The following is a 13,897-nucleotide window of genomic DNA, read 5'->3' on the forward strand; positions in this document are numbered from 1 at the left end:
TGGCTTAGCGTTGTGAAGCAGCGGGGTTTGGTGGCTGCCTGGATCCCACTCGTCAGCAAGCTCTGAGCTGAAGGACAGCGGTTCTTTGAATGACCCGTTTTCTTGACTGGGCATTACAGGGGAGCTCAGAGTGGGTTGAAACACTCTGGGCCCAAATCTAAGCCCTCTTAAGCTTTGTGGAAAGCAGCTATAAGGGTTTGCTTTGGGTCATTTCTGGGGGCTGCGACACCACCCTGTTGCAGTCCTGATCTGCGGAGATGCCGAACCCTTTGTGCAACTGCTGCAGCCCTTGGTTTGTGTGCACCTCAAGGTGCAAGAGCGGCAACTGTGCCTTGGTCATTTGCCAAGAGGAGAAAAAGCCAGGTCAGTAACACTCAGAATTCCCATGCTTGCACTCACCGTGAACTTCGTAAGCCATGTAGGTGGTGAGTCCGCTGCACATAGAGAAGACGTTTGCTCCGTAAGACCTGAGGTTGTTGACCAATCCATTGGCGACAAAGGTGATCTGCTTGGTAGGTCTTCCAAAACCGATCAGGTTCTAAAAATCAAATACCAGCATTGAGCAAGCTCAGTGCTGGGATCTGGTTCCTGCTAGGCCTATTCCTAGGTCTGGAATGAGGACTCGGGGCTGGGTATTTGAGTCCCAACTGCCTTCAGGGACACCTTTCAATCCCCTGGGGGCCTGTGGGAGCACTAGCAAGCCTTGAAGGCAGCTGCAAAGGCAGAGCTCGTTCTAAGGGAGTCAAGGTGCAGGGAGCCCGAGGGGAAGTGGCAGCGCAAGGAAGGCGCTGAAGAGGAGAAGAGGAGTGCGGCCGCTCTGTGTAGCCAGTGCTCGGCTCCTCGCAAAGCATTTGCTCAGTCCCTGCCCTCGGCCCTCAGAGGCACTCGGGCTGTCGGCTGGAAGGCCGGCGGCAGAAGTGTCTTGCTGCAGCCTGTTCTAAACGGGAGCCAAAGAGGGCAGCAGCAAGCCCGGGCAGATACATTTGCTCTCGGACTATTTGCAGGTGGTGCTTAAGAGCTCTCTGAGAGCCCTGGCTGCTCTAGCGGGACGGGTCTTTCTGAACGGCTCCCGCGGGCTTTGTTTCAAAGGAATTGCCACTCTCTTTTCCTCCTGGAGTGCTTTGTGGCCTGGCCCAATTCCCTGGCTGCCGGTGTTCCCTCGCACGCCCTCGGCTTCCCTCTGCTCTCTAGCTCCTTCCTCAGCTAGGGCCACAGGCCTCCTGTTGTGGCTCCTCGCAGGAAAGTGGGGGAAAGGCTGTGGAATAGGGAGACGTTCTCTCGCGCCCCAAAGAAAAGGGAGTCTGGCCGAGCGCAGCTGCAAGGCCAAGTTCTGAGCCGACCAATGCCGTTTGGTACTGAAAAGTCTGCAAAGGACTTAGAGATCTTGGCATGCCAAGAGAATGAAGGCCCTGGAAGGGCTCCTCAGAGCAAGGCTTTGTCCAGCAAGCTGCAGAGCTCAAGGTTCTCAGAGAAAGCGGAGCTGGGGGAGGGAACGATGCAGCCCCTTTCTTCTTTTGGCAAAGCATTCCTACAACAAATTTCCAATCTACACTACTGTTGAGGGAAAGGAAACCCTGCCACTAGTGACAACCTAATCGTTTCCATAAAGAAAAAGCACATGAAGAAACGGCCCGCTGATCCCCAGGGTCAGGAAGCTGCTACTCCTTAGGAATCTTACCCTGCTCTCTTGTGCCAGGTGGGCCAGATTATCAAAGCGGGGCATCTCGTTTCTGTTCATGACGGAAATGTAGCAGGCGTTCTGTTGCGTGACTTTGGTTGCAATGATGCCCTGTAAAATCAAGTCATCGAGCACTCAAAATTTACATTTTCCAACTGTTAACATTGGGATGAAGTCGGGATGGAAAGCGTAACAAATGCTGAGAGATTCTACCCCACATCGTGGACTCCAAACATTCAGAATACAGAAACAAGCCCCGTTCCTGGGCCCAGCTGTACCAGGAGCCAGTCTCCTCGTCCGCTTTGTGAACGAGCAGCCCCCCTGCCACTCACCGTGTTGTAGTTCCAGATGGTTTTCCAGGACCCGCTGATGCTCTTTTGCTCAATGATTGCCACACGCCATTGCCTGTTGATGATCACAATTTGGGACTGGCCACCAACGATGACTTGCGTGTTGTTGCCTGGGATGTTGCCTGGGATGCCGGGAATCTGCTGAGACTGAAAAGCCAAGGGAAAGAAGACGTTTGGCCTTTGAAGGGAGACAGCGATGTCCCCAAAGCTTCAGAAAAATCCCTACTACAACAGAAGAAGTGCTGGCCCCAGGACAGTGCAAGTACTGGCCTCATTCTTTTCAAAAGGACCCAGAATCAAGGCTGTGGTGTTGGGCAAAGGCCCGAAGAATTCTTTTCAAGCATTCAGTGAATCATTGCTGCATCTGACAGCTGTCATCTGGTGCCTTCGGAGGTTGATGCATGCAAGACCACTGGCCACAGTCAATCCAGGCTCAAGGTCTTGGATGGAAACCTCTGCTGACCCACTGCTCTGTTTCAGCATCTGCAGCCTCGAGCAGAAAGCTCTCGAAAGAGGAGATGCCAGGCCAGAAGAGCATCAGGCTTGGCTTTGGGCAGAAGCTCTGGAGCCCCCCCATTTGGTTCAAGAAAGGTAAGGGCTAAGCTTTTCTCACCGGGAAAGATCCAGTCCAATTGCTCTGCCAACCGCCAGTCCAATTGCCATGCCAACCGCCTGTCCAATTGCCAGGCCAACCGCCAGTCCAGTTGTCATTCCAACCACCATTCCAATTGCCATTGCCATTGCAATATGTCAGATCCACAACTCTCAGGACATGGAGGGTAAGGCATGATCCCGAGTTCACCTGGGATCCTTGGAAAGCTAGAAAAGAAAAGACAAAACCCCATGAGCTGAAAGACCTTGGCTGCCTGTCTACAGGAGGGTGCTGGTGCTGCTCCGGGCCAGCCAGGTTCTGAAGGATTGCTGCACTAGGAATGTTTGAGCTGTACGAGGGACAGATTCCCTTGGAGAGGCCAAAGAGCACCAGCTGTGTGGCTCAGCAAGGAATGCCCACAAAGACGCGCTCTTGAAACCCCTTTGGGATTTCCCGTGCAGAAATCGGGGCTCTATGGCACTCGCTCCTGGGAATCCCGATGGCTGGGCATTACACGGTGAGGCTGCTGGCAGTTCACGGGCCCAGGCATATGGGCTGTGACGTTCTGGAAGAGTCCTACCAAGTGCAGGTCATTAAAGCCCTGGGGAATGCGACCGTTGGCCCTGAGAGAAACCTCGAGGGATCGAAGCCGCTTGGCTTAGCGTTGTGAAGCAGCGGGGTTTGGTGGCTGCCTGGATCCCACTCGTCAGCAAGCTCTGAGCTGAAGGACAGCGGTTCTTTGAATGACCCGTTTTCTTGACTGGGCATTACAGGGGAGCTCAGAGTGGGTTGAAACACTCTGGGCCCAAATCTAAGCCCTCTTAAGCTTTGTGGAAAGCAGCTATAAGGGTTTGCTTTGGGTCATTTCTGGGGGCTGCGACACCACCCTGTTGCAGTCCTGATCTGCGGAGATGCCGAACCCTTTGTGCAACTGCTGCAGCCCTTGGTTTGTGTGCACCTCAAGGTGCAAGAGCGGCAACTGTGCCTTGGTCATTTGCCAAGAGGAGAAAAAGCCAGGTCAGTAACACTCAGAATTCCCATGCTTGCACTCACCGTGAACTTCGTAAGCCATGTAGGTGGTGAGTCCGCTGCACATAGAGAAGACGTTTGCTCCGTAAGACCTGAGGTTGTTGACCAATCCATTGGCGACAAAGGTGATCTGCTTGGTAGGTCTTCCAAAACCGATCAGGTTCTAAAAATCAAATACCAGCATTGAGCAAGCTCAGTGCTGGGATCTGGTTCTTGCTAGGCCTATTCCTAGGTCTGGAATGAGGACTCGGGGCTGGGTATTTGAGTCCCAACTGCCTTCAGGGACACCTTTCAATCCCCTGGGGGCCTGTGGGAGCACTAGCAAGCCTTGAAGGCAGCTGCAAAGGCAGAGCTCGTTCTAAGGGAGTCAAGGTGCAGGGAGCCCGAGGGGAAGTGGCAGCGCAAGGAAGGCGCTGAAGAGGAGAAGAGGAGTGCGGCCGCTCTGTGTAGCCAGTGCTCGGCTCCTCGCAAAGCATTTGCTCAGTCCCTGCCCTCGGCCCTCAGAGGCACTCGGGCTGTCGGCTGGAAGGCCGGCGGCAGAAGTGTCTTGCTGCAGCCCGTTCTAAACGGGAGCCAAAGAGGGCAGCAGCAAGCCCGGGCAGATACATTTGCTCTCGGACTATTTGCAGGTGGTGCTTAAGAGCTCTCTGAGAGCCCTGGCTGCTCTAGCGGGACGGGTCTTTCTGAACGGCTCCCGCGGGCTTTGTTTCAAAGGAATTGCCACTCTCTTTTCCTCCTGGAGTGCTTTGTGGCCTGGCCCAATTCCCTGGCTGCCGGTGTTCCCTCGCACGCCCTCGGCTTCCCTCTGCTCTCTAGCTCCTTCCTCAGCTAGGGCCACAGGCCTCCTGTTGTGGCTCCTCGCAGGAAAGTGGGGGAAAGGCTGTGGAATAGGGAGACGTTCTCTCGCGCCCCAAAGAAAAGGGAGTCTGGCCGAGCGCAGCTGCAAGGCCAAGTTCTGAGCCGACCAATGCCGTTTGGTACTGAAAAGTCTGCAAAGGACTTAGAGATCTTGGCATGCCAAGAGAATGAAGGCCCTGGAAGGGCTCCTCAGAGCAAGGCTTTGTCCAGCAAGCTGCAGAGCTCAAGGTTCTCAGAGAAAGCGGAGCTGGGGGAGGGAACGATGCAGCCCCTTTCTTCTTTTGGCAAAGCATTCCTACAACAAATTTCCAATCTACACTACTGTTGAGGGAACGGAAACCCTGCCACTAGTGACAACCTAATCGTTTCCATAAAGAAAAAGCACATGAAGAAACGGCCCGCTGATCCCCAGGGTCAGGAAGCTGCTACTCCTTAGGAATCTTACCCTGCTCTCTTGTGCCAGGTGGGCCAGATTATCAAAGCGGGGCATCTCGTTTCTGTTCATGACGGAAATGTAGCAGGCGTTCTGTTGCGTGACTTTGGTTGCAATGATGCCCTGTAAAATCAAGTCATCGAGCACTCAAAATTTACATTTTCCAACTGTTAACATTGGGATGAAGTCGGGATGGAAAGCGTAACAAATGCTGAGAGATTCTACCCCACATCGTGGACTCCAAACATTCAGAATACAGAAACAAGCCCCGTTCCTGGGCCCAGCTGTACCAGGAGCCAGTCTCCTCGTCCGCTTTGTGAACGAGCAGCCCCCCTGCCACTCACCGTGTTGTAGTTCCAGATGGTTTTCCAGGACCCGCTGATGCTCTTTTGCTCAATGATTGCCACACGCCATTGCCTGTTGATGATCACAATTTGGGACTGGCCACCAACGATGACTTGCGTGTTGTTGCCTGGGATGTTGCCTGGGATGCCGGGAATCTGCTGAGACTGAAAAGCCAAGGGAAAGAAGACGTTTGGCCTTTGAAGGGAGACAGCGATGTCCCCAAAGCTTCAGAAAAATCCCTACTACAACAGAAGAAGTGCTGGCCCCAGGACAGTGCAAGTACTGGCCTCATTCTTTGCAAAAGGACCCAGAATCAAGGCTGTGGTGTTGGGCAAAGGCCCGAAGAATTCTTTTCAAGCATTCAGTGAATCATTGCTGCATCTGACAGCTGTCATCTGGTGCCTTCGGAGGTTGATGCATGCAAGACCACTGGCCACAGTCAATCCAGGCTCAAGGTCTTGGATGGAAACCTCTGCTGACCCACTGCTCTGTTTCAGCATCTGCAGCCTCGAGCAGAAAGCTCTCGAAAGAGGAGATGCCAGGCCAGAAGAGCATCAGGCTTGGCTTTGGGCAGAAGCTCTGGAGCCCCCCCATTTGGTTCAAGAAAGGTAAGGGCTAAGCTTTTCTCACCGGGAAAGATCCAGTCCAATTGCTCTGCCAACCGCCAGTCCAATTGCCATGCCAACCGCCTGTCCAATTGCCAGGCCAACCGCCAGTCCAGTTGTCATTCCAACCACCATTCCAATTGCCATTGCCATTGCAATATGTCAGATCCACAACTCTCAGGACATGGAGGGTAAGGCATGATCCCGAGTTCACCTGGGATCCTTGGAAAGCTAGAAAAGAAAAGACAAAACCCCATGAGCTGAAAGACCTTGGCTGCCTGTCTACAGGAGGGTGCTGGTGCTGCTCCGGGCCAGCCAGGTTCTGAAGGATTGCTGCACTAGGAATGTTTGAGCTGTACGAGGGACAGATTCCCTTGGAGAGGCCAAAGAGCACCAGCTGTGTGGCTCAGCAAGGAATGCCCACAAAGACGCGCTCTTGAAACCCCTTTGGGATTTCCCGTGCAGAAATCGGGGCTCTATGGCACTCGCTCCTGGGAATCCCGATGGCTGGGCATTACACGGTGAGGCTGCTGGCAGTTCACGGGCCCAGGCATATGGGCTGTGACGTTCTGGAAGAGTCCTACCAAGTGCAGGTCATTAAAGCCCTGGGGAATGCGACCGTTGGCCCTGAGAGAAACCTCGAGGGATCGAAGCCGCTTGGCTTAGCGTTGTGAAGCAGCGGGGTTTGGTGGCTGCCTGGATCCCACTCGTCAGCAAGCTCTGAGCTGAAGGACAGCGGTTCTTTGAATGACCCGTTTTCTTGACTGGGCATTACAGGGGAGCTCAGAGTGGGTTGAAACACTCTGGGCCCAAATCTAAGCCCTCTTAAGCTTTGTGGAAACAGCTATAAGGGTTTGCTTTGGGTCATTTCTGGGGGCTGCGACACCACCCTGTTGCAGTCCTGATCTGCGGAGATGCCGAACCCTTTGTGCAACTGCTGCAGCCCTTGGTTTGTGTGCACCTCAAGGTGCAAGAGCGGCAACTGTGCCTTGGTCATTTGCCAAGAGGAGAAAAAGCCAGGTCAGTAACACTCAGAATTCCCATGCTTGCACTCACCGTGAACTTCGTAAGCCATGTAGGTGGTGAGTCCACTGCACATAGCGGCGATGGTTGCTCCGTAGGAGTTGAGGTTGTTGACCAATCCATTGGCGACAAAGGTGATCTGCTTGGTAGGTCTTCCAAAACCGATCAGGTTCTAAAAATCAAATACCAGCATTGAGCAAGCTCAGTGCTGGGATCTGGTTCCTGCTAGGCCTATTCCTAGGTCTGGAATGAGGACTCGGGGCTGGGTATTTGAGTCCCAACTGCCTTCAGGGACACCTTTCAATCCCCTGGGGGCCTGTGGGAGCACTAGCAAGCCTTGAAGGCAGCTGCAAAGGCAGAGCTCGTTCTAAGGGAGTCAAGGTGCAGGGAGCCCGAGGGGAAGTGGCAGCGCAAGGAAGGCGCTGAAGAGGAGAAGAGGAGTGCGGCCGCTCTGTGTAGCCAGTGCTCGGCTCCTCGCAAAGCATTTGCTCAGTCCCTGCCCTCGGCCCTCAGAGGCACTCGGGCTGTCGGCTGGAAGGCCGGCGGCAGAAGTGTCTTGCTGCAGCCCGTTCTAAACGGGAGCCAAAGAGGGCAGCAGCAAGCCCGGGCAGATACATTTGCTCTCGGACTATTTGCAGGTGGTGCTTAAGAGCTCTCTGAGAGCCCTGGCTGCTCTAGCGGGACGGGTCTTTCTGAACGGCTCCCGCGGGCTTTGTTTCAAAGGAATTGCCACTCTCTTTTCCTCCTGGAGTGCTTTGTGGCCTGGCCCAATTCCCTGGCTGCCGGTGTTCCCTCACACGCCCTCGGCTTCCCTCTGCTCTCTAGCTCCTTCCTCAGCTAGGGCCACAGGCCTCCTGTTGTGGCTCCTCGCAGGAAAGTGGGGGAAAGGCTGTGGAATAGGGAGACGTTCTCTCGCGCCCCAAAGAAAAGGGAGTCTGGCCGAGCGCAGCTGCAAGGCCAAGTTCTGAGCCGACCAATGCCGTTTGGTACTGAAAAGTCTGCAAAGGACTTAGAGATCTTGGCATGCCAAGAGAATGAAGGCCCTGGAAGGGCTCCTCAGAGCAAGGCTTTGTCCAGCAAGCTGCAGAGCTCAAGGTTCTCAGAGAAAGCGGAGCTGGGGGAGGGAACGATGCAGCCCCTTTCTTCTTTTGGCAAAGCATTCCTACAACAAATTTCCAATCTACACTACTGTTGAGGGAAAGGAAACCCTGCCACTAGTGACAACCTAATCGTTTCCATAAAGAAAAAGCACATGAAGAAACGGCCCGCTGATCCCCAGGGTCAGGAAGCTGCTACTCCTTAGGAATCTTACCCTGCTCTCTTGTGCCAGGTGGGCCAGATTATCAAAGCGGGGCATCTCGTTTCTGTTCATGACGGAAATGTAGCAGGCGTTCTGTTGCGTGACTTTGGTTGCAATGATGCCCTGTAAAATCAAGTCATCGAGCACTCAAAATTTACATTTTCCAACTGTTAACATTGGGATGAAGTCGGGATGGAAAGCGTAACAAATGCTGAGAGATTCTACCCCACATCGTGGACTCCAAACATTCAGAATACAGAAACAAGCCCCGTTCCTGGGCCCAGCTGTACCAGGAGCCAGTCTCCTCGTCCGCTTTGTGAACGAGCAGCCCCCCTGCCACTCACCGTGTTGTAGTTCCAGATGGTTTTCCAGGACCCGCTGATGCTCTTTTGCTCAATGATTGCCACACGCCATTGCCTGTTGATGATCACAATTTGGGACTGGCCACCAACGATGACTTGCGTGTTGTTGCCTGGGATGTTGCCTGGGATGCCGGGAATCTGCTGAGACTGAAAAGCCAAGGGAAAGAAGACGTTTGGCCTTTGAAGGGAGACAGCGATGTCCCCAAAGCTTCAGAAAAATCCCTACTACAACAGAAGAAGTGCTGGCCCCAGGACAGTGCAAGTACTGGCCTCATTCTTTTCAAAAGGACCCAGAATCAAGGCTGTGGTGTTGGGCAAAGGCCCGAAGAATTCTTTTCAAGCATTCAGTGAATCATTGCTGCATCTGACAGCTGTCATCTGGTGCCTTCAGAGGTTGATGCATGCAAGACCACTGGCCACAGTCAATCCAGGCTCAAGGTCTTGGATGGAAACCTCTGCTGACCCACTGCTCTGTTTCAGCATCTGCAGCCTCGAGCAGAAAGCTCTCGAAAGAGGAGATGCCAGGCCAGAAGAGCATCAGGCTTGGCTTTGGGCAGAAGCTCTGGAGCCCCCCCATTTGGTTCAAGAAAGGTAAGGGCTAAGCTTTTCTCACCGGGAAAGATCCAGTCCAATTGCTCTGCCAACCGCCAGTCCAATTGCCATGCCAACCGCCTGTCCAATTGCCAGGCCAACCGCCAGTCCAGTTGTCATTCCAACCACCATTCCAATTGCCATTGCCATTGCAATATGTCAGATCCACAACTCTCAGGACATGGAGGGTAAGGCATGATCCCGAGTTCACCTGGGATCCTTGGAAAGCTAGAAAAGAAAAGACAAAACCCCATGAGCTGAAAGACCTTGGCTGCCTGTCTACAGGAGGGTGCTGGTGCTGCTCCGGGCCAGCCAGGTTCTGAAGGATTGCTGCACTAGGAATGTTTGAGCTGTACGAGGGACAGATTCCCTTGGAGAGGCCAAAGAGCACCAGCTGTGTGGCTCAGCAAGGAATGCCCACAAAGACGCGCTCTTGAAACCCCTTTGGGATTTCCCGTGCAGAAATCGGGGCTCTATGGCACTCGCTCCTGGGAATCCCGATGGCTGGGCATTACACGGTGAGGCTGCTGGCAGTTCACGGGCCCAGGCATATGGGCTGTGACGTTCTGGAAGAGTCCTACCAAGTGCAGGTCATTAAAGCCCTGGGGAATGCGACCGTTGGCCCTGAGAGAAACCTCGAGGGATCGAAGCCGCTTGGCTTAGCGTTGTGAAGCAGCGGGGTTTGGTGGCTGCCTGGATCCCACTCGTCAGCAAGCTCTGAGCTGAAGGACAGCGGTTCTTTGAATGACCCGTTTTCTTGACTGGGCATTACAGGGGAGCTCAGAGTGGGTTGAAACACTCTGGGCCCAAATCTAAGCCCTCTTAAGCTTTGTGGAAACAGCTATAAGGGTTTGCTTTGGGTCATTTCTGGGGGCTGCGACACCACCCTGTTGCAGTCCTGATCTGCGGAGATGCCGAACCCTTTGTGCAACTGCTGCAGCCCTTGGTTTGTGTGCACCTCAAGGTGCAAGAGCGGCAACTGTGCCTTGGTCATTTGCCAAGAGGAGAAAAAGCCAGGTCAGTAACACTCAGAATTCCCATGCTTGCACTCACCGTGAACTTCGTAAGCCATGTAGGTGGTGAGTCCACTGCACATAGCGGCGATGGTTGCTCCGTAGGAGTTGAGGTTGTTGACCAATCCATTGGCGACAAAGGTGATCTGCTTGGTAGGTCTTCCAAAACCGATCAGGTTCTAAAAATCAAATACCAGCATTGAGCAAGCTCAGTGCTGGGATCTGGTTCCTGCTAGGCCTATTCCTAGGTCTGGAATGAGGACTCGGGGCTGGGTATTTGAGTCCCAACTGCCTTCAGGGACACCTTTCAATCCCCTGGGGGCCTGTGGGAGCACTAGCAAGCCTTGAAGGCAGCTGCAAAGGCAGAGCTCGTTCTAAGGGAGTCAAGGTGCAGGGAGCCCGAGGGGAAGTGGCAGCGCAAGGAAGGCGCTGAAGAGGAGAAGAGGAGTGCGGCCGCTCTGTGTAGCCAGTGCTCGGCTCCTCGCAAAGCATTTGCTCAGTCCCTGCCCTCGGCCCTCAGAGGCACTCGGGCTGTCGGCTGGAAGGCCGGCGGCAGAAGTGTCTTGCTGCAGCCCGTTCTAAACGGGAGCCAAAGAGGGCAGCAGCAAGCCCGGGCAGATACATTTGCTCTCGGACTATTTGCAGGTGGTGCTTAAGAGCTCTCTGAGAGCCCTGGCTGCTCTAGCGGGACGGGTCTTTCTGAACGGCTCCCGCGGGCTTTGTTTCAAAGGAATTGCCACTCTCTTTTCCTCCTGGAGTGCTTTGTGGCCTGGCCCAATTCCCTGGCTGCCGGTGTTCCCTCACACGCCCTCGGCTTCCCTCTGCTCTCTAGCTCCTTCCTCAGCTAGGGCCACAGGCCTCCTGTTGTGGCTCCTCGCAGGAAAGTGGGGGAAAGGCTGTGGAATAGGGAGACGTTCTCTCGCGCCCCAAAGAAAAGGGAGTCTGGCCGAGCGCAGCTGCAAGGCCAAGTTCTGAGCCGACCAATGCCGTTTGGTACTGAAAAGTCTGCAAAGGACTTAGAGATCTTGGCATGCCAAGAGAATGAAGGCCCTGGAAGGGCTCCTCAGAGCAAGGCTTTGTCCAGCAAGCTGCAGAGCTCAAGGTTCTCAGAGAAAGCGGAGCTGGGGGAGGGAACGATGCAGCCCCTTTCTTCTTTTGGCAAAGCATTCCTACAACAAATTTCCAATCTACACTACTGTTGAGGGAAAGGAAACCCTGCCACTAGTGACAACCTAATCGTTTCCATAAAGAAAAAGCACATGAAGAAACGGCCCGCTGATCCCCAGGGTCAGGAAGCTGCTACTCCTTAGGAATCTTACCCTGCTCTCTTGTGCCAGGTGGGCCAGATTATCAAAGCGGGGCATCTCGTTTCTGTTCATGACGGAAATGTAGCAGGCGTTCTGTTGCGTGACTTTGGTTGCAATGATGCCCTGTAAAATCAAGTCATCGAGCACTCAAAATTTACATTTTCCAACTGTTAACATTGGGATGAAGTCGGGATGGAAAGCGTAACAAATGCTGAGAGATTCTACCCCACATCGTGGACTCCAAACATTCAGAATACAGAAACAAGCCCCGTTCCTGGGCCCAGCTGTACCAGGAGCCAGTCTCCTCGTCCGCTTTGTGAACGAGCAGCCCCCCTGCCACTCACCGTGTTGTAGTTCCAGATGGTTTTCCAGGACCCGCTGATGCTCTTTTGCTCAATGATTGCCACACGCCATTGCCTGTTGATGATCACAATTTGGGACTGGCCACCAACGATGACTTGCGTGTTGTTGCCTGGGATGTTGCCTGGGATGCCGGGAATCTGCTGAGACTGAAAAGCCAAGGGAAAGAAGACGTTTGGCCTTTGAAGGGAGACAGCGATGTCCCCAAAGCTTCAGAAAAATCCCTACTACAACAGAAGAAGTGCTGGCCCCAGGACAGTGCAAGTACTGGCCTCATTCTTTTCAAAAGGACCCAGAATCAAGGCTGTGGTGTTGGGCAAAGGCCCGAAGAATTCTTTTCAAGCATTCAGTGAATCATTGCTGCATCTGACAGCTGTCATCTGGTGCCTTCGGAGGTTGATGCATGCAAGACCACTGGCCACAGTCAATCCAGGCTCAAGGTCTTGGATGGAAACCTCTGCTGACCCACTGCTCTGTTTCAGCATCTGCAGCCTCGAGCAGAAAGCTCTCGAAAGAGGAGATGCCAGGCCAGAAGAGCATCAGGCTTGGCTTTGGGCAGAAGCTCTGGAGCCCCCCCATTTGGTTCAAGAAAGGTAAGGGCTAAGCTTTTCTCACCGGGAAAGATCCAGTCCAATTGCTCTGCCAACCGCCAGTCCAATTGCCATGCCAACCGCCTGTCCAATTGCCAGGCCAACCGCCAGTCCAGTTGTCATTCCAACCACCATTCCAATTGCCATTGCCATTGCAATATGTCAGATCCACAACTCTCAGGACATGGAGGGTAAGGCATGATCCCGAGTTCACCTGGGATCCTTGGAAAGCTAGAAAAGAAAAGACAAAACCCCATGAGCTGAAAGACCTTGGCTGCCTGTCTACAGGAGGGTGCTGGTGCTGCTCCGGGCCAGCCAGGTTCTGAAGGATTGCTGCACTAGGAATGTTTGAGCTGTACGAGGGACAGATTCCCTTGGAGAGGCCAAAGAGCACCAGCTGTGTGGCTCAGCAAGGAATGCCCACAAAGACGCGCTCTTGAAACCCCTTTGGGATTTCCCGTGCAGAAATCGGGGCTCTATGGCACTCGCTCCTGGGAATCCCGATGGCTGGGCATTACACGGTGAGGCTGCTGGCAGTTCACGGGCCCAGGCATATGGGCTGTGACGTTCTGGAAGAGTCCTACCAAGTGCAGGTCATTAAAGCCCTGGGGAATGCGACCGTTGGCCCTGAGAGAAACCTCGAGGGATCGAAGCCGCTTGGCTTAGCGTTGTGAAGCAGCGGGGTTTGGTGGCTGCCTGGATCCCACTCGTCAGCAAGCTCTGAGCTGAAGGACAGCGGTTCTTTGAATGACCCGTTTTCTTGACTGGGCATTACAGGGGAGCTCAGAGTGGGTTGAAACACTCTGGGCCCAAATCTAAGCCCTCTTAAGCTTTGTGGAAACAGCTATAAGGGTTTGCTTTGGGTCATTTCTGGGGGCTGCGACACCACCCTGTTGCAGTCCTGATCTGCGGAGATGCCGAACCCTTTGTGCAACTGCTGCAGCCCTTGGTTTGTGTGCACCTCAAGGTGCAAGAGCGGCAACTGTGCCTTGGTCATTTGCCAAGAGGAGAAAAAGCCAGGTCAGTAACACTCAGAATTCCCATGCTTGCACTCACCGTGAACTTCGTAAGCCATGTAGGTGGTGAGTCCACTGCACATAGCGGCGATGGTTGCTCCGTAGGAGTTGAGGTTGTTGACCAATCCATTGGCGACAAAGGTGATCTGCTTGGTAGGTCTTCCAAAACCGATCAGGTTCTAAAAATCAAATACCAGCATTGAGCAAGCTCAGTGCTGGGATCTGGTTCCTGCTAGGCCTATTCCTAGGTCTGGAATGAGGACTCGGGGCTGGGTATTTGAGTCCCAACTGCCTTCAGGGACACCTTTCAATCCCCTGGGGGCCTGTGGGAGCACTAGCAAGCCTTGAAGGCAGCTGCAAAGGCAGAGCTCGTTCTAAGGGAGTCAAGGTGCAGGGAGCCCGAGGGGAAGTGGCAGCGCAAGGAAGGCGCTGAAGAGGAGAAGAG

General features: G+C 53.9%; 1 protein-coding gene across 1 annotated transcript in view; it reads right to left on the reverse strand.

Moving 5' to 3' along the window:
• Window positions 1-13,897, reverse strand: part of LOC138121611 (uncharacterized) — a 38,716-nt gene that overhangs the window by 23,172 nt on the left and 1,647 nt on the right. Inside the window, exons 5-21 of the mRNA XM_069035305.1 lie at window positions 13,493-13,631; window positions 12,542-12,658; window positions 11,831-11,970; window positions 11,499-11,609; window positions 10,220-10,358; window positions 9,293-9,394; window positions 8,558-8,685; window positions 8,226-8,336; window positions 6,947-7,085; window positions 6,020-6,121; window positions 5,285-5,412; window positions 4,953-5,063; window positions 3,674-3,812; window positions 2,746-2,847; window positions 2,011-2,138; window positions 1,679-1,789; window positions 400-538 (exon numbers count right to left, since the gene is read on the reverse strand). Coding sequence (XP_068891406.1) covers window positions 400-538; window positions 1,679-1,789; window positions 2,011-2,138; window positions 2,746-2,847; window positions 3,674-3,812; window positions 4,953-5,063; window positions 5,285-5,412; window positions 6,020-6,121; window positions 6,947-7,085; window positions 8,226-8,336; window positions 8,558-8,685; window positions 9,293-9,394; window positions 10,220-10,358; window positions 11,499-11,609; window positions 11,831-11,970; window positions 12,542-12,658; window positions 13,493-13,631 — 2,086 coding nt within the window. The remainder of the gene's footprint in view (window positions 1-399; window positions 539-1,678; window positions 1,790-2,010; window positions 2,139-2,745; window positions 2,848-3,673; window positions 3,813-4,952; window positions 5,064-5,284; window positions 5,413-6,019; window positions 6,122-6,946; window positions 7,086-8,225; window positions 8,337-8,557; window positions 8,686-9,292; window positions 9,395-10,219; window positions 10,359-11,498; window positions 11,610-11,830; window positions 11,971-12,541; window positions 12,659-13,492; window positions 13,632-13,897) is intronic.

This window comes from Aphelocoma coerulescens, chromosome 22 (genome assembly GCF_041296385.1).
Source record: "Aphelocoma coerulescens isolate FSJ_1873_10779 chromosome 22, UR_Acoe_1.0, whole genome shotgun sequence".
NCBI classification, from domain to species: domain Eukaryota; kingdom Metazoa; phylum Chordata; class Aves; order Passeriformes; family Corvidae; genus Aphelocoma; species Aphelocoma coerulescens.